General features: G+C 32.6%; 3 protein-coding genes across 3 annotated transcripts; 2 read left to right on the top strand and 1 right to left on the bottom strand.

Moving 5' to 3' along the window:
- Positions 1–8,106: 8,106 nt before the first annotated feature.
- On the bottom strand, positions 8,107–11,714 carry LOC18032232 (KIN14B-interacting protein At4g14310). Its single transcript, XM_006420217.2, has 3 exons — positions 10,004–11,714; positions 9,018–9,634; positions 8,107–8,740 (listed from the first exon to the last, which is right to left on the bottom strand). Exons 1-3 carry the CDS (start codon positions 11,609–11,611, stop codon positions 8,209–8,211), a joined length of 2,757 nt encoding a protein of 918 aa, XP_006420280.1. The 5' UTR covers positions 11,612–11,714; the 3' UTR covers positions 8,107–8,208.
- A 2,684-nt stretch (positions 11,715–14,398) lies between these two features.
- Positions 14,399–17,212, top strand: LOC18032448 (plastid-lipid-associated protein 6, chloroplastic). The gene is made up of 4 exons (XM_006420216.2): positions 14,399–14,763; positions 16,080–16,316; positions 16,619–16,745; positions 16,877–17,212. The coding sequence occupies exons 1-4, from the start codon at positions 14,485–14,487 to the stop codon at positions 17,089–17,091; spliced, it is 858 nt and encodes a 285-aa protein (XP_006420279.1). The 5' UTR covers positions 14,399–14,484; the 3' UTR covers positions 17,092–17,212.
- Positions 17,213–17,958: 746 nt separating this feature from the next.
- On the top strand, positions 17,959–21,648 carry LOC18032371 (kinesin-like protein KIN-10A). The gene is made up of 5 exons (XM_006420215.2): positions 17,959–18,805; positions 19,720–19,875; positions 20,024–20,131; positions 20,292–20,402; positions 20,481–21,648. Exons 1-5 carry the CDS (start codon positions 18,170–18,172, stop codon positions 21,633–21,635), a joined length of 2,166 nt encoding a protein of 721 aa, XP_006420278.1. The 5' UTR covers positions 17,959–18,169; the 3' UTR covers positions 21,636–21,648.
- The last annotated feature ends 26 nt before the right edge of the window (positions 21,649–21,674 follow it).

Genomic DNA, 21,674 nt, shown 5'->3' with positions numbered 1-21,674 from the left:
ATTTTTTTTAAATTTAATTTACTGTACTTAACTGGTTCCTTTTTTTGGAAATGGATATGAGAGAGGGCGGCTGAACTGCAATGTACTTGGTTCTGTTTGCTTCTTTACTATTCAGACTGGAATCTTTAATGCACAAGCACTTAAATTAAATGGTTTTTTCGCCTTATGGGAACATTGCTTTCGCTTTCCACTTCTAATTTATGAGCACACGTGCCGCATGCAAAGGCCACAATTTTGGATTTGCCCACTAGGACGGGTACAAGTAAGCCTCCTTTTTCTGCTAACCAACAATAATTTTCATAACTACCCATTTTGTTTTTTTTTACTTTAATGCTGCCTTTTTTCGTGGGGTTTGGCATTTTCCAGAGACCATTAGTTCTTTGGTCTCTGGACCAATTGCTGAGTGCCACGGTGCTGCCAACCGCCCTGTTAAATGTTTACCTGTACAAGAAATTGTTGATAAGATGCACAAGCAATGTTAATTCTAGATTTTCAGAAGGGGAAAGATGCCTCCCGAATGATCTTATTTGTTAGTTTAATTTTTGGTTAGTTTTATAGTGGGTTTGGTTAGAATTTTTTAATAACCAAGTATAATTATAAAAAATAAAATCTTGTAATTATAATTTTATTTAATTTTTGTAATTAAATTAAGTATAAGGAAGTTTACAAAAATTAACGTGAAGAGAAAAGCTCACTATAATTATTGTAAACTTCCCCATAAATAATATTAAGAAACTTCCCCATACAAATTAAATGAAATTATGATTATAAAAAATTTTTATGATAATTTTTAAATAAAATTATAATTGTAAAAAATTAACATATTGGATTTAAGATTTATTTTTTTATTAAACTCAGTGATATTCTTATAATTATAGTTTTTTAAATTTTATAGAATAAAATAATATTTTAATTTATTTAGAAATAAAATAATCATTTTTTTAGTGTCAAAGTAATTAATTGATATAAATTTAAAAATAAAAATAGTACAAAATATATATTAAAATTTTATGATAATTATATATATAAAAAAATAAGTAGCGTAGAGATAATTTTCCTTAATTTAGAGGCTTGCAAGTTGAGGTTTGTCAATTAATAATGGTGCTAGAGTGAATTTAAGCCTCCGCTTTATCCAAATCTTGTGTCTCGACATCACTTTTTTGGTTTAAATATTTGAGGCCACCGCACAGTTTGGTTCCGCTATTGGATTGATTACCGAAAAAGATGCAATGACACAAAATAGAAAATTGATATGGAAAAATAAATAAATTTCTACTGTTTAAATTTTTAATTAAAGCAAAGAAAAAAATTGATAATTGTGATTGAACAACGAAAAATTAATTCAGATTATGACACGTAACCACTATATATGGGGACAAGTCACTGAAGTGTTAATTAGTTTACAAAATATGGGATTTTATATATATTTTACAAAAATATCTTGCCAATAATCTTGGGGGTATTAATAAAGAGAAAAAAATATTAATTTATCAAATTAAAGATAAAAGAAGATAAAAATTAATGTAAAAATTTCTTACTATTACTTTATTTTTAAGGTTAATTTGGTATTTATAAATAAAAATTATTGTTAGAGTATTATTATTAAAAATAAAGAAAAAGTAAGGACAAAAATATAATCGATAATATTTATGTTTTGAGATATTTTTAAAATATAAAAAATTAAACCAACAGTTAATTTAAAATTTAAAGATTAAACAAATCATTTCCCTAAGTTTGTTATTGATTTCAAATGATGTAGTGGCAAGAAGCTTCAATTAGTGAAGCTTCAGCTAGTACGGTCACATTTATACCGCAAAATTTTTGAAATATATAAATGATGCAATGTACCGTTGTACGCTCTGAGCATCATAACAAAACGTTTGGTCGAGAGCTGAAGTCAGGAAGCTCATCATTAATGCTCTCACAGGTCTGATTGTCCATGAAATAATTGAATTATTTAACTTTTAAATATTGGACTTAAATCAATTGTTAAATTTGTTAACATAGATCTCGTGCAACATGTGCATTTATAGCTGTATATAATTAATATTTAATTAAATATATTTATTTTTATAAAAAATTAACAACTAGCAATTACAATCTTATAAAAAGCTTTAGTGCTAAATCATTTTCTCTCTCTCTTTTTTTTTTTTTTAACTAATAATTTAGAGATAGTTTCAAGCATTAAAAATTATTGATTGTAAAACTCGCTGTGACTCTTTAATTACGAAAAGCAAGTTTCGGAGGATTTTGACTTCTGAGGCTACTATCAATAGCGTTAATTTTGGCATTAATACCAATGAAAAGTCATAGCGATTTTAAATTGGTCTTACCATTTTTCATTAAAAATAAAAAATTTGAAGAGTTGGGTTGATGCTTGGCCAGTTGCAACATGAAATTATTGGAGAAATTTTACAGTACACCGAAGGTATCATATTAAAATTTAGGGTCTGGTTTTATTAAAATTACTTTAAGGTAGAATATTTTTTTATAATATATGATTAAAATTTTAATAAATTTTTTTATTATTTATTATTTTATGTATATAATTATGATTCGTTCTCTACTTTTAGAACAGTTTCAAAATAACCCTAACCTGTAATTTAACGTGAAACCATTAACTATCAATATCTAAACCATTAACTATCGATATCTAAACACGTGGCAATAGAAATTTAAAAAATTTGGAAACAAAAATTACATATTATCCACTTAATTTTTACTGACAAAACATTAAATTTTTCTCTCTCACCCTTAATTATCTGTCTTATTCTCTCTCTCTCTCCCCGCCAAATCTTCACCTATCATCTTTGTTCCACCGGCTGCCATTTTTGAAACGTGATGAAGAAGTTTTTTTTTTTTTTTGTTTAAATTGATGAAAATGACGATAGTTAATTTTTGTTATTACGAAGGAGAAGATTTCTGTTGATGGTGATGAGAAGATTATTTTTGAAACATGAGTGCTGCCATTTTAATTAAAACTTTCTCAAATTCCAGTGTCAAATATTCCAATCACTTCATCACTTTCCACTGTTGTTGCTCTTTCTACTTGCTGGGAAACCTCATGAAATTCCATTATGTTGCAGTATGAAGCTTCGATTTGGAAATACGCACAGATCCTACGACTCCCATTGCTTTAAATAATTGAAATAGATTGGCTGCTTCGCCTATCTATTCATCAAAGGAAAAATACCATTTAAGAGTTTCAGCTCGTTTTGAAGCCAAATCAACAGCAAGGATAATATAGCTTCAAATAATGACCAAAACGTTGTATTACTTCCCTTTTATTTCATTCTTATGGCAAATTAAAATTGGTATTAAATTAATTAAACAATTCACCCACAAAAAAAAAAAGTTATGTTCACCCCCCACCGACAGCCATTATTTGAGCTTTCTCTTTTGCTAGCTTCATGGCAAATCCGTTAAAACTCTTCCTATAATTACAAAGAATTAATTCTGGACCTATATTACTAAAATCATTCACATATTATGCATAATCAGTCAAAGAGTCGATATCTTTTTTTAAAAGATGATAGATGAAAGGTTTGAGTGAGAGAGAGAAAAAAAGAATAAGATGGAGTTAATTAAGTGAGAGAGAGACAATTTTAATGTTTTGTCTCTTACTTTGAAAATTTTATAGGGATAATAAAGGGAAAAAACATTTATCATCTTTAGGGTTTCATGAAATAATTTATTTCATTCATACTCTTTAAATAATAACTTAAAATATCTTTCTGTTAACTAACCGTTAGTGAAATGTCATTTGTTAATAATTTATTGAGGTTAAAAAAGAATTTTTCGTTAAAAAAAATTAGAAAAAATAAATTAAATTTAACATATAACTAAAAATAATTTTTATCTAATCCCACTAAATAAGAAATACCGAAAAGATAAAAAACTTATATTTCAAGCAATTATTTTTAGTGGTGAGCAAAAAAATCGTAGTGTTAAAATAACCGAACCGAACCAACGGTTTTTTCTAATTCGGTTCGGTTTTTATTTTTTTTAAAAACCGAATATACCGTTTGTAAAAAAAAACCGAACCGAAAAACCGAATTATTTTTTTATTTTATTCAAATCAAACATGTGTTAATAATTTTATTCAAATCAAACATGATTTTATTCAAATCAAACATGTGTTATTTCTCTTTATAACATTATGATTATGTTTATATAGATGGAGTATTGGAGTTTGGTTACGTATTTTGAAATTTTAATATTTCATATTTTGGGAGTATCTTATTAATAGTTAGTAAGATATTAGTGATAAAATGTGTTTTGAATACTTTGTATTTATTGTTAATATTTGTAATAAAATTAGGATAAATTAATTGTTGAAAAAAATTATTACATTCATGAGGCCCAATGGGCTAAAAAATTAAAAATTCAAAATAGGCCCAATAGGCTCAGAACCGAAAAAACCGAACCGAACCGAACCGATCCGAAAAGAACCGTTTGAGTTCGGTTCTTATTCGGTTCTTTTTATAAAATAACCGATTTAAATCGGTTCTACTTAATTTCGAACCGAACCAAACCGAACCGAACCGTGCCCACCCCTAATTGTTTTGCACTCTTCTATATTTTTTTGGCATGACAGTCCTATAAACTCTAGATCTAAGTACAAAAATAATCACAATTTTCATATTCGTATAAGTATACTCTCTAATTTCACAATGAGCGGACTTGACCAGATAATGGTAAGGACTTGGGGAGACAATAATGGCTAAAGAAGAGTGGCGGTAAATGTCAAAATAAAAATTTGTTGAAGATTAAGAAGATATTCAACATATGCAAGCACACAAAAATTAGTTGTAGTTTTGAGTTTTTTTCCAATGATTTAAAGATTTTAAATCGTGTTAGTTACAATTGATTACTTATGATGATTATTTAAGTTACAATTTATTACTTATGATGATTATTTAGTAGTTATATCAAACTATTTTATCGTTGATTTCATTTAAGAATAAAGTAATGAATTTTGCATATTTTGTAGTGTTATTCAATTGTGTAAAAATTTTATTTTAATATAGTTTGTATCACATTAATGAAAAATCTTATTTTGCCTCAGTGAATTGTTAGTTAATGGCAAAATACCAATGGTGAGTTAGCGGAAAGATGTTTTGAGCTATTATTTAAAAAGTATGAATGAAATGAGCTATTGCATGAAACCTTAGGAATAAAAATAATTTTTTTTCTGATAATAAAAAGAGGGGAATATGTATTGTTTATTTTATTTTATTTTTTTAATTTTTATTACCATGTGTCTTAATATTATTAGTCGGTGGTTGCGCGTTAGATCGTGACGTAGAACCTCTAGTATACTAAAGAGGGGCATTGCTCGAGGGCAATGTTTTTTAAGGCACATCAAATCTCATCTCATCTAATTAAACTCATATTTAGTACTAAGGTAGCTATAATTTAATTTGATAAATACCGACATTTAGTTTAATGACAGCTATATATTTGTGTCAACCATTAGCTATAATTACCTTGTACTTTCATGCGCTCTTTGCTTGAATCTTCGATGATAATATATAATTAGAAACGTTGTTATCAGTTTAATGACAATTATTTGTGTCAACTACTAGTTATATGCTAGAATCCAACACTGAGATTGAAATGAAAGGTTACTGATACAAGTTTGTTTCTGTGTTTGTTTGGTTATTAATATTTTTTCTTCCCTTAAGAGGATATTGATACGAGTTAATGCTGTATAAATGTTACATTACAACTTTCGTATTACATTCTTTAAATCAAGTTAATTGGATAGAGATAGAGGGGACAAGCTGTAGCTACGTATCACTATCATATGAGTTCGTAGGTAGAGGATAATAAATTTGGCAACTGCAAGCAGTGATATTTAATCTGCAAGCATTCTTTTGGTTAAAGGATCCATCTACCTCACAAGTCACAAACACTTATACATTACAATCGTTACAAGTCTTTTCGTGTTTCTCCATCAGTCAATTCAGAACCCTTGTCCCACTTTGCGTGGCAGGTGAAAGTCGTTAATGATCTTAACCAAGCAACCATTTCATACCACGTAAGTTCATCGCCTCAAATATATAAGATAGGTATATCAATTCGTAAATATAGTTTTATTGATGTATTTATCCAAAAAGTATAATTTTCAATCAACTCATGGTGTGTTTATCAACCTTGAAAGTCGGAATCTATTGGAATAAGAATAAATTGGGATAAGCAGGAATAAAAATTAAAATAAATTATTTATTTAAATTGTATAAATTAAAAAATAAAATATTTAAGTTGTTTTGATTAATGTGTTTACAGTATTTTGATATTAAAATGAATTGTTACAAAGTATTAAAAGATCCTTAATTGTTAACATCATCGTTATCATCGTCATAATAATAATAAAACAATAATACTAATAATAATGATAATGATAATGATAAAAAATATTAATAATAATAACAAATTAACAAAAATTAACAAAATGATAATAATAATAATAATAATAATAATAATAATAATAATAATAATGATAAAAACAACAAAAATAACATTTTTGACTACGCCGTGAGTGGTGGCTGTACAACCGGCGAGCGGCAACGATGTTCGGAGAGTGGTAGCAACGAGCACGAGTGCTGTATATAACCCGCAACTTTCAATAACAAGAGGCTGATGATCTGCAGCATTGCTAGATTCTGTTACTTTCGACGAGTTCAGTGTGCGCAGCAACTGACTTTGCTGCATTTGGCAATCGGCGTGGGTCGATCTTGGTTGCTTGGCTGCTAAATCTGATCAATAACGGCTGCTGGTTTTGACTTTTGAGTTTGTTTTTTTTTTGGGGTTTTGAATTGAAGATAAAATTGGGTTTAAAAATGGCGGTCCCATGAATGGAAATTCCTCAATCCCATTTTCTTGTGAGTCCTACTTAAAACATTTCTAAAACCAATTTTATCTTCGATTCTAAACCAAAAAAAAAATTTTCGGAAGTAAACACTAGAGCTGGCAAAACGGGTCATCGGGTCGTGTTCGTGTCGTGTCAACTTCGTGTCGTGTCAAATTTAGGTCGACCCAAATCCGACCCATTTAATAATCGTGTCAAAATATTGAGACCCAAACCCGACACGAAAAAATAATCGGGTTATCCAATAACCCGTTTAATATCTATATATTGAATAAAAATTACATCAAATATTTACATACTATCATACATACGTATGTACATACATACATACATAATTTATCGATATTATAAAATATACATATCTACCAATATATTACACATTTACACTATTGAGGTTTTAATTATATATATATATAATATTATATATCAATATTATAAAATATACATGTCTATCAATTTTTACACATTTACACTATTGAAGCTCTAAATTTATTTAAAATTTTATAAATAAAACACAGTGTTTATATTCACCTTTTTAAAGAATAAAAAAAGAAAATCATCTCTAATATTTGAGTTTTAATGATAAGAATATGTAAATTATTTTAAAATAGAAAATATAATCGGGTCATTGATCGGGTAAATGGGTCAAGAATTTTAACCCAAACCCGACACGAAAAAAAATCGTGTTACCCGACCCATTTAATAATTGTGTTAAATTTGGCGACCCATACCCATTTATTTATGTCGTGTTCGTGTCAGGTAATCGGATCGTGTCAAATTTTGCCAGCTCTAGTAAACACCATCAATAATCTTAATTCTAAAAATTTTAAATTTTCAATCCCGAATATAAACACACCATTAAACAAATGCTTAATGTCCGAAAATAAGAAAAAAAGGATTTCTAATAAAGTATATAGGAAAGCATCTTCTTTCGGATAAAAAATTAAACAGAAAATAACTGAACGTGCTCATTGCTCACACAACTGCTGTAATTATTTCCACATAAATCAGAGATAAAAATGACCATTCACTTTATTCAACACATTCTGTTTTTGCTTCTATTTCTTCAATATTGGCGCCTTGGTGGTACTTAAAAGATTCCATTCATCCTCCCAAATATATGCTAAAATAAAGATACGATATAGTGAATATCATGCCCCTTTCGTTTTCATATCAATCAGCACTACTACAATAAATAGCGAAATTACTTTTAATGTTTATAAAGCATGCAATAAACAACAAAACATAAACGATGCATTGTCATGCTGATGGTTCTCAAAAGCCAAATTACAGGAGCTTCAAGGCATGTATCATACAGTATCTAAGGTAAGTGCCTACGGTAAGTGCCTCCACAGTGCCGGGCGATCTCTTGAAATAAGGAGAACGCGAGATGCCAGGTAATCGAAAGAGGGTGCAAACAAATCATCCGGGCCAATGATTTCTCTAACATTTTGGATACTGCTATTATCACTTGCGAAGGACTGGAATCCATCATCACTCAACGCATCGAAAACAAACAGCCCTTCTCCAGAAATACCCATGACGAGGTTTGAATTTCCCCAAACTTGTGTTATGGCTGAGTGATAAGAATGAGCATTGGATTCTGGCAGAGAGTAAGTGTTCATTAGCCTCTGTTTTCGCAAAGAGAACTGTTGCACTTGTGAAGAAGGTTGCTTTTTTCCTGTCGACCTCACATTACAACAACCAAGAAAGATAGAATCCCCACGGGAGAAAACTGACTGTGCATTGACACCAAATTTTGGGATCTTAAGACCTATCCCAGCTGGGTGGCGAAAGTCCAATATATTAATGGAATCAGGCGTGCAGAAAACACCATCATTTCCTTCAGCTTCTGCAGAACTCACTCTGTATTTCAAATAATAAAGATTAAGCAGCAGTATGACAAATCACTAGCTTCTTCATATGCATGGTCAATAGTTACATCAATAGCATAATATAAAGGTAAACAGAATAAAAATTAAGGGGCTGCAAGCAATGAACCAAAGGCATGCACACACAAATATCAATTATGCAGAAAATTGTGTAAAAAGATAAGCTTAAGATTGAAATAAGTAAACCAGAGGATCCAGAACATGTGTATAAGAAAATAAGATAAACAGAAACAAGAGTATGAAAGTTAAACCTTTGCCGAACCCCTCCACCTAATTCAGCATCAGTGTTATTCACATGAAGAGCTGAAATTTTTCGGCCACAAGAGGAAACAGATAGCAATGTTTGAGGATTTAGAGAATTCACATCCCACAAGGATATTGTTTCTGCTTCAGCTACAACTAATTTTCCTCTATTTCTCCATTGCAAGGGGCTAGAATAATCCATTGTCAACACAGGCTTCTGAACCTCCCATTGCATTATCTGCTCACCATCTCGGATATCATATACTGTAACGACCCTTTGAGAACTGGCAGCTGAGGCAATAAGAGGTCCACATGGTTTATACCACCATTGATGAGTTTCTGGCACCAGTACGCTAGAAAAGGCATTTCTTCTGTATATATTGTTATTCGGTAAAGGGCCAAGAACAGTTCTTGATGTGGTTTTTCCTTCACCTTCAATGTGGAAAGCTCGCACATCTTTGGTATAGAAATCCCAAGAGCAAAATCCTGAGTCAAGAGTATTCCCAGCAGATGCAGCCACAACATATCTTCCTGAGCAACCATCTGCACCAGCAGCACGGATTATCCAACAATCTCTCCATATACTAGATGAAACTGCTGTGGGGGGCTTGTACACAGCCTTATCCTGAAACAGTGATGAACGATAATTGGAGGAAACAAATCCGAGGTAATATCCCAAAAATCTTACTAAGTTCATAAACAAGCTCTAGCATGAAGAAAGAGCATTCAACAAAAGAAAAAGAAAAAAATATAATCAGTATATGAAGCCAAACAACATTTACAAGCAGTCAGTAGGAAAAAAAATCCAGATTTTTAAGGAAAGGAAAAATGTAAGATATAGGTAATATGATATGCAAACAATTTGACAGATGAGTTCCATCATTAGAGAGTTTTAAGTAAAGTAAACAGCAGGACTATTCAGTGGAAAAAATGGAAAATTAATGTGAATTAAATGAAATATGAAGGTTATTTAAAAGGGAACAAGAATACGCACTTCACAATTAGTAATATCATAGTAGGAGCAGGAGCCATCATCATGAGCAAGAAGAACTGACTCTCCTTCTGACACAAACCATCCTCCTGTTGAAGTCCTTTGGCCTATTTCATTTAGCTGATAAGTACAAGTATCTTCAATTCCCTCATCAATCACAAATGCTTGTCTATTCTCCTGATCATCAAATTCATCAAGCCTTTCATCAGAAGTGAGCTCGAGCTCAGCTTCTCCTTTCCCACTAAACATGCCTGATAAACCTTTTTCTCCAGATTTTGCAGCCTCATCTGTTTCAAGAACTTCATCACACTCCAGATCAACCAGTCCACTCTTTGCGCTGACCTTATTTTCGTCCTTGCTTAATGAAGCCAAAAATTGTAATGCTATTGGGTTCTCCTCGATGGGGCTCAGCAACTTCTCCTCCACCTTTAAATCACTTCTGGCTCCTTCATCATTAAGTTCATTACTTTGGGAACTCTCTGATGCTGGTTTTGATGTTCGATTTCTTAGCAACTTATGATGAGGAAACAGCCTAGCTTCCAGTTCCTCGCTCTTCAATCCCTTAACCAGACCTTTTACACCATCCACTATCTTATCTTGACTCATCTCGACAATCTTGCTTCCTTCAACATTTTTCCCTACACCTTTTGAGCCAACAATTTTTACCCCTGAATCACCTGCAACATTACCCATTGCCTTCTCAATCCCAGAAATCTTTTCCTGAATATCAGAAAGAATCAATTTTGTTGCATCCGGATTATTCATATCTAACATCTCCTTAGTTCTCTTAATATCTGATTGAATCCTTTTCACTTTCCCTTCTAAAAAAGTAAGCTTCTCATGGAGCTTACTCGGAAATTTTACACCAACCTTAGTGCTCAAACCTTCTTCACTCAAGCTTTTCTCTTTCAAAGTCTCTGAAACCTTTGAATCACGTGAAATTTTCTCATCAGACTCATTTAGTCCCAAACCAACACTACGGTCAATCTTTTCAAGTCTATTCTCAGAATTCAAGACATCAACTTTATCATATTTTTCAACTTTTAAGCCAACATCTGAAGACCTCTTTTCATTACGACTCACAAAATTACTAGTAACACTAATTCCACTTGATTTCCCCAAATTTGATCCCAAATTAACACCTTTGTTATAATTACTACCTAAAACCCCAACCCCACTTAATTTCCTCTCTTTATCGCTCTTAAGTTCACTGAAACCCCTTTTCTCATTAAAACCTAATTCAGCCCCTTTAACACTCGAATCCCTAGACCCTTTCCTTTCAACTGAAACCCTAGAAACCCTATCTTTCTTCAAATCACTATAGACCCTAATAAATTCAGATGGACTCTGGCTCCTACCTCTCGGGGCCGATGACGTTGATCGCCGGATGCGTGAATCGCCGCTCTCTACGGCAGCCTTTTCGACACGTGGCACCGACTTGATGACAGGCTTCTGGGACCGAGTAATGGAGTTAGGGTTTTCTTTTCCTGAAGATGATTTTTTGAGGCCCGGACTAGGGTTTTTGTAGGAGACAGAATTTGGGGTTACCGCTTTTGTGCCTGTGCTACCGCCGCCGCGATCTCTTTGCCGGTGAATTGATAAAGAGGACATGGATATTTTGGTAAATTTCGAAGTTAAATAAGAGCCAAATGATACTTCGATTATTCGAATTGAAAATGTTTTGTTTTTTTGGTAGGTGTTTTATGGGTCAAAACTTGAAATGGGAAAAGAGTGGGGAATGGGCGGGAAATTGATATGATTTTTATGTTTTGAATTTTTCGGGAGGGTTCTGTTACTGTGTATACATTCCCATGCGTCGTCTTTATTCTCGAGGGCTAATATGGTCCTTCAGCTTTTCTTTTTCTTTTTCTTTTTTTTAAACAAATTTTTGTGTCAATGCAATTTCAAAAAAAGGGCTCAAGATTGAATTGGTCTTAAAGACAAGTTTTTCAATTTTTTTTTTTCAAAAAAATTAGAAAAATCCATTAATCTACAAATTTTTAGGGTTTTTCTTTCTTGTAATTATAAGTATAAAGAAAATATATTAAGAATCAATTTGTTAGAAACAATTGCTGTGTTTACTTTCTGAAGTGGGAGTGTGGAGTGTGAATTCTTCCCACTCCAATGTTTACTTACCATTTTTAAGGGGGGAGTGGGATTCTCATTCCGTGGATCCCACCTAATTTTGGAGTGGGAAATGAGATTCTCACTCCCATGGGGGGAGGTGGGAGTGGGAATCCACTCCCCCCTCTTTCCTTTTTACCCTTATAATTAAAATAAATAAATAATATTTAATAAAATAAATAATATCATATTTATTAAAAATAATAATTATAAACATATTTATTTTATTAAATTTAATAAAATAAAAATAAATAAATATTATATTTATTTAAATAATAATATTATATTATTTTATAAATTAAATTCATTAAAAATAATAATATTAAACATTAATTTTAATAAATATTAATTATTTAATTATTTAATAATAATAAATATTTTATTCGAAGAAAATATTAATTTTGTACTATATTATCAATAATAATGTTTCATTTGTTTTGCTATTATTAATAATTTTTTTTCACATAATTTAAATTTAAATTAATTAAAAAATTATGATTTACATAATTAAGAATATTAATAATTATTATTAATTTAAAATATAATAAAATATTGATTTTATTTTTTAAATATATTTTTATTAATTTTTTAATTACAAATTATAATTCTTTAAATCAGGGTAAAATTATAATTTAAAACTATTTACTCCTAATCCAAGACAATGTAAACACATAAATTGAATTCTTGTTTCAATTCCATTCTCCCATTCCAATGTAAGTAAACAATCTACTCCCACTCCCACTCCACACTCCCAATCTTAAGATTCCCAATCCTAGGATTCTCACTCCTCAAGATTTCCACTCCAATCCAAAATGTAAATGCTACCAATAATGCTACAGTTACATAGTTTGTATCTTATATTATCAATAATTTATTGTCATTTGTTAAGTGTAAGTTGACTTTGTTCTCTATCGTAAAACACTAGGGGTGCGTTTGGTACATGTATTGTATTATGTTATATTGCATTATTTTAATGCTGGTATATTGTATTATATTGTATTGCATTAGTACGGTATTATAATAATACTATACAATGTTTGGTACTACCTTGTACTGTAATAATTTTTTTGATTTATTTAAATTAAATATTATACTATATTATATTATATTAATATACTTAAATTGTATTAATATTTTATATTATTATTAATTTTAAATTAATATTATTCAAATTTATTCATATTTAACTATTTATTATTAGTAAATGTAAAAAATTATAATGTAAAAAATAATATAATATAATAATATTGAATAATAAATTACATGTTTATTAATCTATATTAATAATTATAATATAAAAATAATATTAAATTAAAAGTTATATTTAATAATAATAATAATAATTATTATTATTATTAAGCAAAACTCAAAAAGCAAGGCTCCAGCGACAGTTGCAAAAGCAAAAAGGGAGAGAGAGAGAAAAAAAAAAAAAAACAAAACAAGCAGCAGTTGCCGCATTAGTTTGGGCTTTTAATGTGGTGGTTCTGTAGTTTTTTATTTGTCAAACACGGGCTTGTGTAAAATTAATACAATGAGGTGCTTTAATACAATAACCAAACAAGCCTTAGGTTTAATATTTTTAGAGGATTTATACTACGTCAGGTTTTCCATTAGGTTGAAACGAAAACTTAATAAAAAAGATTAATTAACTTTAAAGAATTTGTGAGTAAGAGTGTTTGAAATAAAACAAGATAAACGTCAAGTTTCTTAGTAATAAAATTACGCAAAATGGACGTTGAATGACTATAGAATCATCTAGCTTATAAAAAATGGTATATGAAAAAAAAAAAAAAAACTGATCTTATTGGAATGAATGAATGAATGAGATTAAATTTGAAAATGTCCGCGTCACATAAGAATGCATATAAATAGTAATAATACTGACTAAAAGTAGGGAGACTCAAGCGGTATCTTTATATTCCGCTTTTATACACATTCTTATGAGTGACATTAATTTGAGCATTAAAACGCCTCAGCAGGTACACCCAAAAAAGAAAAGACATCATCCCAATCAAGTATATAAACCAGGAATATGCTCAGAGTATCTTTTATTTTCAAGTGAAATTATATAATATATTATATAATCCGAAAGGATAATATCTGAAGAGATTGCAATTTTGTAATGGGCCCCAAAGCCGAGTTTCAAAAATCTTTAGGACCAAGAAGTAGGTTCTACAAAAGGTACACGCAAAACAAAAACAGAATCAAACATGCACAGCACATTGACACAGAATCAGCATGACAGAACCAAAACTAGTTGTTGTCTTAATTTCATTGGTTGAGTTTCCAGCCACTACTTCCTCTTTCATTCCCTGTTGGCCACAAACACACTCTGACATTGAAACTCCCCCACCCACATCATGGCTTCTCTGACTCTAACCCCTCTTTCTCATTCACCAACATCCCTTTCCAGCAACACTAGCACACAAAGAGTCACAAAAAAACTGTCTTTTCAATCTCCAACACGACGTCGTTTGCTTGTTAATGGTAAAGAGTATCGAAGTAGAAGAAGAAGCCTTGTTTTGAGGAGGTCAGCCGTCGATGACGTTCCCGTTCTTGACCCACCACCTCCTCCTCCTCCCGATTCTTCAGAAAGCGACAAAACTGAGTTCATTGCTTCTTTGAAGCTCAAGTTGCTCGTAAGCTTTTCGATTTTGTGAACTGGGTGATCAAATTTTTCGTTTTGTGCTCCGTTTGCTACTTTTTTAGTGAAGTGGGTTATTCTCAATTTTGTTTTTTTTCCCCTCAGTTTTAGGTCCGCCGATTTTGCGGATACGGTTGAATTTTGTCTCATGTTTGTTCTGCTTATGCAATTTATGTATTGATTGATTCGAATTTTTTAATTTACATGTAATAGACGCTAAGTTGATTGAAGCAACTGTATTATTTAGTTTTGATTAAATTATTACAAGGTTTTTAGTAGAAACATGAATCGTTGTTCATGTATTTGGTGGGGGGCCCCCTAGAATCATTTGATGGAAGGAAAACCGGAACAAGAAGTGGATTTCTGGTTGCAGTTTCGATGAGCATTTGTGATCACTGAAACAAATATAAACGCGCATGAAAGGATAATTTTGGAATAGTGTTTCAGTTTGAAATGTTAACAAACTAAACTCATAATTTACAATGCATTAGGCGACAAATCGTGGTTGTAGTGATGCTGAAGAGTTTGATGTAATGACTGGCTGTTGAATGTGTAGTGCAACAATTAGCCTGGGAGCCCTCAGATTGATCATTTACTGACTTGGGCATTTGACCCTATATATGGGAGGAGTTTCTTTAAATTTATTGGCAATGTTGCTGGATGAAAGTAGATTCATAGTTGAAACAAATTTGTGGGATTTTCAAATCTAGCTTCTGCGTTGTGATTGCTAATTTTACTTTGGAGTTTACTGAATCACTTTTCATTTCCCAAACCATCATTTTGAGCAAATTACATAGTTTTGACCTTAATTGTTAGTGTAAAGTACCAATCAGGGATATGGATTTGAAAATTGACAGTCTAGATATTATTAAGTTATTCTTGTTATCATCTATATAGAAGGTTCAGCTAATAGAACTTTTTCAATGGAGCAACAAATGAATGCGAATTATTTATGTGCACGGTGATTCTTTAAAAATTTTCCATTTCAGCAGTAGAGTTAGTTTGTTAATGCATCCCAACTTTCTTTGTTTTTGACACTGGTCTCCATCTCCAGAAATGTTGAGATAATTTTCGGAAGAGGGAAATAGTCTTAAGTTTTTTGACACAGATCTCCCTTATGATTATTGTTAATGAAGACAAAGTCATAAATAAACATGATGGTGCCTATGTGGAGTTGATGTTGATCTCCTCTGTGGTAATTGGAAATGAAGACAAAGTCATAGATAAACGTGATGGTGCCTATATGGAGTTGATGTTTTATTATGTTCTTTGTCTGTAATATGTTGGCAAATTTGGGTTGGTGAAACACAGAGTGCTGTTTCTGGGCTGAACAGAGGTCTTGCTGCAAACACGGATGATCTGCAGAAGGCAGACGCTGCTGCAAAAGAGCTTGAGGCTGTTGGAGGACCAGTAGACCTCTCGGTTGGTCTTGATAGACTACAAGGGAAATGGAGACTACTGTACAGCAGTGCATTCTCATCTCGCACTCTAGGTGGAAGTCGGCCTGGACCTCCCACTGGAAGGCTACTCCCCATAACTCTTGGCCAGGTTTGCTCTTCACCTCTAGTGTTTATGTTGTTCATGGTCATTTATTATTTATTTTTGCGTGTGGTTTATTTGTTGGTTCATAATGGCTCACCTGAGCCTTCGGCCAAAGCATAGGTTCTCAGGCACGTTACCTCATGACCTAAAATGAAAACTAGAAGAATCACAATGTTATGACAAATTGGTCAACTGGTTGCTCCAGAAGCATCTGCTTTAAGCAAGAAATAGGCACAAAATATACTCTTTGTGGATTACTAAATATATGAATTATCCACAATCCGAATGAAAATATGTTGTGGGCGCAGGTCTTTCAACGGATTGACATATTAAGCAAAGATTTTGATAACATAGCAGAACTTGAATTGGGTGTTCCATGGCCCCTGCCACCAGTTGAAGTGACTGCCACATTAGCTCATAAATTTGAACTCATAGGTTGGTGCTTCTTATGAACTCATGTCTTGTGTTCTAACTTCTATACATCTCATGCTATAATATTCTTTGCCGTAGAAGAGACAACTGTTCTGATAAAGCCTTTTTTTTTTTTCCCCTTCTGATGAGAACAGGATCATCAAATATTAAAATAATATTTGAGAAGACGACTGTAAAGACAACAGGGAACTTATCACAGCTTCCACCCCTTGAGTTACCTCGTTTTCCAGATGCATTAAGGCCTCCATCTGATACAAGAAGTGGTGAATTTGAGGTGACATACCTCGATAATGATACCCGCATTACCAGAGGAGACAGAGCCGAGCTGAGAGTTTTCGTGATCACTTAGGGTCCTTACATCCTTACAGTTTCCAGCTTGTATCTACATTATTTTCTGATGATTGTATACACAAAAGTGGTGAAAAGAAGCCCCGTGAAAAGGCACAAAATATATTTTTCACAATTATATATTTTTCATGCGCAGATACTCTTTTGCCACTTTCCATTTGCAATGCTTATGAAGCTGAAGTGAACCAAATTTCACCTGTAACTCAGAAATTAGAGTGCAGCTTTTAACACCCTGTGAAAACTCTTATGAAACTTCACTTGTTACATTTATAGAGCTTCTCTTGACCACAGTTGCAGAAAGGACAGTTTAATAAAATTCAAATATCATCTAGAAAGACTAGAATAAATTAATTAAATTTTAAAATATACTTTTTTATAATAAATACCAATCATTAAATAATTTATTTCCTCATTGTTTCAAAATGGTTTTGAGTTTATAAAAAATTAATTACATGATATATTAAAATTTAAAGATATTAAGCTTCATAATTGGGGGTAAAGATATTTTAATTTAGCCTTTTAATTTAATTCAATTCAATTTGTCCTTTTATGTAATTTCAAATAGTAACTGGGGTTTACAAAAAATGGGGTTTTAAAAGGATTTTAAACGGGTGTCAAAAGCTTAACTAAAGATTCTTACTTTGATAATGGGCTGGGATGGGTAGTAGAGAATATTGGCCCAGTTTGAGTTGGGCTTAATTTTTCAGCCTAGCAAGGTCCCGCATTGACCATTTTAACCCTCGGACAATAGAAGAAATTAATATTATTTCATTTCACGAGAAAAGACAAGTATCACATCCGTCCCGGAAGAAGAGAGACGTTAGAAACTGTAACGGCTCTTTTTTTAAAAAACTTCAAAGCCCTAATTTTAATTTCAATTGTTTCTTTCCATTTTCAGAACTCAATCACAGCTCTCTCCCTCTTTCTTTCTTTCTATCTTTCTCTCTCAACATCAAAACGTGAATTCAATCTTGAGTCTTTAATCTTTGTTTCTGGAAAATACCCGGAAAATTAACCCAAAAAATTCCCACAATCTTGAAATTTAAAGCTCAAAATCTTTTCTGGGTATCATAGAGAAAATGGCTCCAACACCATCTTCATCTTCCAAATCAAATCAAATTCTTTTCAAAACTCCTCAATCCAAACATCGACTTAACTTCACCTCTGCAAGAAACACAACACCAAACCCTAACTCTACAGCCAAAGAATCCGCTGCACAAGACCATCCAATAGAAGTTGTAGGCAGAATCCGAAATTTCCCTAACCCTAACCCTAAAGAAAAACCCATTTCAGTTTTACAAGTGAACCCAGATAAGCAAACCCTGAGAGTAAGGGCTGATTTTGGCTACAGAGATTTTAGCCTTGACGGGGTTTCATTGTCGGAAGAAGAGGATCTTGATTCCTTCTACAAGAAGTTTGTGGAGTCAAGAATCAGTGGAGTGAAATTGGGGGAAAAATGTACTATTATGATGTATGGACCCACTGGTTCTGGCAAGAGTCACACAATGTTTGGGTGTGCTAAGCAGCCAGGGATTGTCTACAAGTCTTTGAAGGATATTTTGGGTGATGAAAGTGATAATGGGGAGAAAATTGGATTTAGTACTTTTGTTCAGGTAACCGTTTTGGAGATATATAATGAGGAGATTTATGATCTTTTGTCGAGCAGCAATGGTGGTGGGTTCGGAATCGGGTGGCCTAAAGGAAGTGGATCTAAGGTAATTTTAAAAATCACTCTTTTTTATTATTTCTGATGGTTTTGTAATTGGTGTTATACTGATTTTCTAACTCTGCATTTGTGTGTCGCTATGTTGGATAGTACATATTTTTTCTCTTCGTATTTGTGTTGTAGCACTGTATGCATTGCTTCATAGAAATGATGGCATGGATTGCTTTTAATGTTTTATAAAAAGAATTTGTATGATTATATAAAAAAGATGGCCACGGACTGTTGTTATTGTGAAATATAAGTTTGGTTGTTAAGTTATATGAGCTTGTAACTTGTAAGATTAGGATATCACATGTTGAATAGATGAAGTTGAATTATGTTAAAAGTTTAGATAATAGAATTGGCCTGTGCGCAGACTCTTAATATTCGAACTAAGTCTTTGATTGCAGTTAGTATCCATTGAACTTGTGTTCAGCACAGATTTTTCAGACATTTATATTGTCCCATCATGTGGCCTGAAGGTGAACCACAATTGCTTCAGAAGAATTTCATAGGTTTCTCCAACCTTGTTCTCTTCTAAATTTTAATGCACTAATTAAGAATCAAGATGCTTGTCTATTTATGTTCTACCTCATGAAGCAATCACTTTAAAACCACTTCATCTTACTCTTCTTACTCCTTATGCTGTGACTGTGTTGTTGACTACTCACAGTTTCTGGTATTTGATCTGACACTATATTGGCTAACACTTTAGTTGTTGATGTACGTGAGACAGCTCTTTGTTTGACACTAAGTTTATTGCTTATTCAATTTTTTTACTATTTAGGTAATCGACAGACTTGATTTTAACTATTTATGTTGACTTTTGCTAAGAAGCCTCTCAAATCCTTAGCATATTTTATTAAAGCTAGGTAGGCACACGTTCTCCTAAATCATTTTTTGTTCCGTACATTTATTTTGCAGGTGAGACTGGAAGTAATGGGAAAAAAAGCAAAGAATGCCACTTTTATATCTGGAATAGAGGCTGGCAAGATTTCAAAAGAAATCCAGAAAGTGGAGAAGCGAAGAATAGTGAAAAGCACGCAGTGCAATGAAAGAAGTTCTCGAAGCCACTGCATGGTATATGCTTCTCAAATTTGAATATATTTAGTCAAAAATTCAATTACAAATGTGTACAAATATTCCTTAATTCCACTACACGCAATCATCCTTTTTCGAATTTTTATGGCTCATTTGAGAATAACCTGCCATATATCTTTTTTTACAGATAATTCTCGATGTCCCAACAGTGGGAGGACGGCTGATGCTTGTTGACATGGCTGGTTCTGAAAACATTGAGCAAGCAGGTCAAACAGGATTTGAGGCAAAAATGCAGGTACCCTGTCAAAAAGAAAGGAAAAAAAAATCAGACCTTGCTTCATATTAGTTGTTTATCTCATAGTTTGACTCCCTGCTCTGGATTGCTCAAGATCGCTCAAGATCTTTTCCTAGCAGTTACAAGATAACAGTAATTTGTGTTTCTCTTGAAATTGTAGACAGCAAAGATTAACCAAGGTAATATAGCATTAAAGAGAGTGGTTGAATCCATTGCCAATGGTGATTCTCATGTGCCTTTTCGAGACAGCAAATTGACTATGCTTCTCCAGGTACACAAAACAGTTGTTAACTTTCAAAAGGTTTTTCTGCTATCATGGTTTAACGAGTCTTTGCATATTCTGTTCCAGGATTCTTTTGAGGATGATAAGTCAAAAATTTTGATGGTACTTTGTGCAAGTCCAGATCCCAAAGAGATACACAAGACGATTTGCACCCTTGAGTATGGAGCAAAAGCAAAATGTATCATTCGGGGTCCTCATACACCAGACAAAATTGGAGCTGAAGATTCATCATCTGCTGTCATTTTAGGATCAAAGATTAGTGCGATGGACCAGTTCATTTACAAGCTGCAAATGGAGAACAAGCTCAGAGAGAAAGAGCGTAATGAAGCGCATGACAAGCTTTTAAAGAAAGAAGAGGAAGTTTCTCAATTGAGAGCAAAACTCCAGCTTGTAGAGGAAAAGGGATCTGGAGCAAGTGAGCAAGAAATTAACATGAAGGTGACTGAGCGAACTCAGATTCTGAAACATCAATTGGAGAAGAAATTGGAGGAGTGTCAGAGAATGGCCGAGGAGTTTGTTGAGATAGAGAGGAGGAGAATGGAAGAAAGGATACTGCAACAGCAGCAGGAAGTCGAAATGCTGAGAAGGAGGTTAGAGGAAATTGAGTTCGAACTTTGCCATTCAAGAGATAGAGATGTTCGCAGTTCAAAGGACATGGATGGAAGCAGCTTTGCCAGAAGGCTGATGGGCATATATGCTGATGAGGACCCAGGGATGGTAAAGTCAATGGATCTAGACATGGGTGACGTAGAGCCATTTGTTCGTGATGTAAAGCATGTAGATAGGCCTGTTCATCAACCAGACAATAATGAAATTCAGGGCTGGCTTCAAAAAACTTCTAACGAAATTGATGAACACGAAGTGTTTGCATCAAAATATGGTGACAAAGTATGTTTGAGCACTGTATTTGAGGAAGAAGAGATAGAAGACGAGGAGGACGATCATAAAGAAAGTGCTGAAGATGAAGTAGAGAAGGTTATAATAGAGGAGAAAAGGGTCTGTTCAAGTGTAGCTGATGGAAATATTCCCAGTCTCAATCTTACTACAGGCTTATTGGCATCTTCCCCTCAGAAACCTGAAGACACAGAGTCCTCCAGAAGGTTAAGAATTCAGAACATATTTACTCTTTGTGGAAACAACAGGGAGCTTTCTCAGCACATGAGAACACCAGTACCAGCAAAAAGGATTGCTGAAAACTTTGATCCTCTTGCTGTCAATTGAAGACTGTTAGCAGTGTCCCCATGGTGGGACCTGTAATGG

Source organism: Citrus clementina, unplaced genomic scaffold (genome assembly GCF_000493195.1).
Source record: "Citrus clementina cultivar Clemenules unplaced genomic scaffold, Citrus_clementina_v1.0 scaffold_9, whole genome shotgun sequence".
NCBI lineage: Eukaryota > Viridiplantae > Streptophyta > Magnoliopsida > Sapindales > Rutaceae > Citrus > Citrus x clementina.
The sequence above is the reverse complement of the archived record's forward strand: the minus strand, read 5'-3'. Positions and strand labels throughout refer to the sequence as shown.

What these genes read in the sequence shown, in the direction of transcription:
- LOC18032232 (XM_006420217.2), bottom strand. Translation starts at nt 11,611, where the DNA reads ATGTCCTCTTTATCAATTCACCGGCAAAGAGATCGCGGCGGCGGTAGC. An exon ending in ATGATATTACTAATTGTGAA is followed by an intron (nt 9,635 to 10,003) that starts GTGCGTATTCTT and finishes TCACTGTTTCAG; the next exon opens with GATAAGGCTGTGTACAAGCC. An exon ending in GGTGGAGGGGTTCGGCAAAG is followed by an intron (nt 8,741 to 9,017) that starts GTTTAACTTTCA and finishes TTTGAAATACAG; the next exon opens with AGTGAGTTCTGCAGAAGCTG.
- LOC18032371 (XM_006420215.2), top strand. Translation starts at nt 18,170, where the DNA reads ATGGCTCCAACACCATCTTCATCTTCCAAATCAAATCAAATTCTTTTC. An exon ending in GTTCTCGAAGCCACTGCATG is followed by an intron (nt 19,876 to 20,023) that starts GTATATGCTTCT and finishes CTTTTTTTACAG; the next exon opens with ATAATTCTCGATGTCCCAAC. An exon ending in GATTTGAGGCAAAAATGCAG is followed by an intron (nt 20,132 to 20,291) that starts GTACCCTGTCAA and finishes TTGAAATTGTAG; the next exon opens with ACAGCAAAGATTAACCAAGG.
- LOC18032448 (XM_006420216.2), top strand. Translation starts at nt 14,485, where the DNA reads ATGGCTTCTCTGACTCTAACCCCTCTTTCTCATTCACCAACATCCCTT. An exon ending in TCCCCATAACTCTTGGCCAG is followed by an intron (nt 16,317 to 16,618) that starts GTTTGCTCTTCA and finishes TTGTGGGCGCAG; the next exon opens with GTCTTTCAACGGATTGACAT. An exon ending in TCATAAATTTGAACTCATAG is followed by an intron (nt 16,746 to 16,876) that starts GTTGGTGCTTCT and finishes TGATGAGAACAG; the next exon opens with GATCATCAAATATTAAAATA.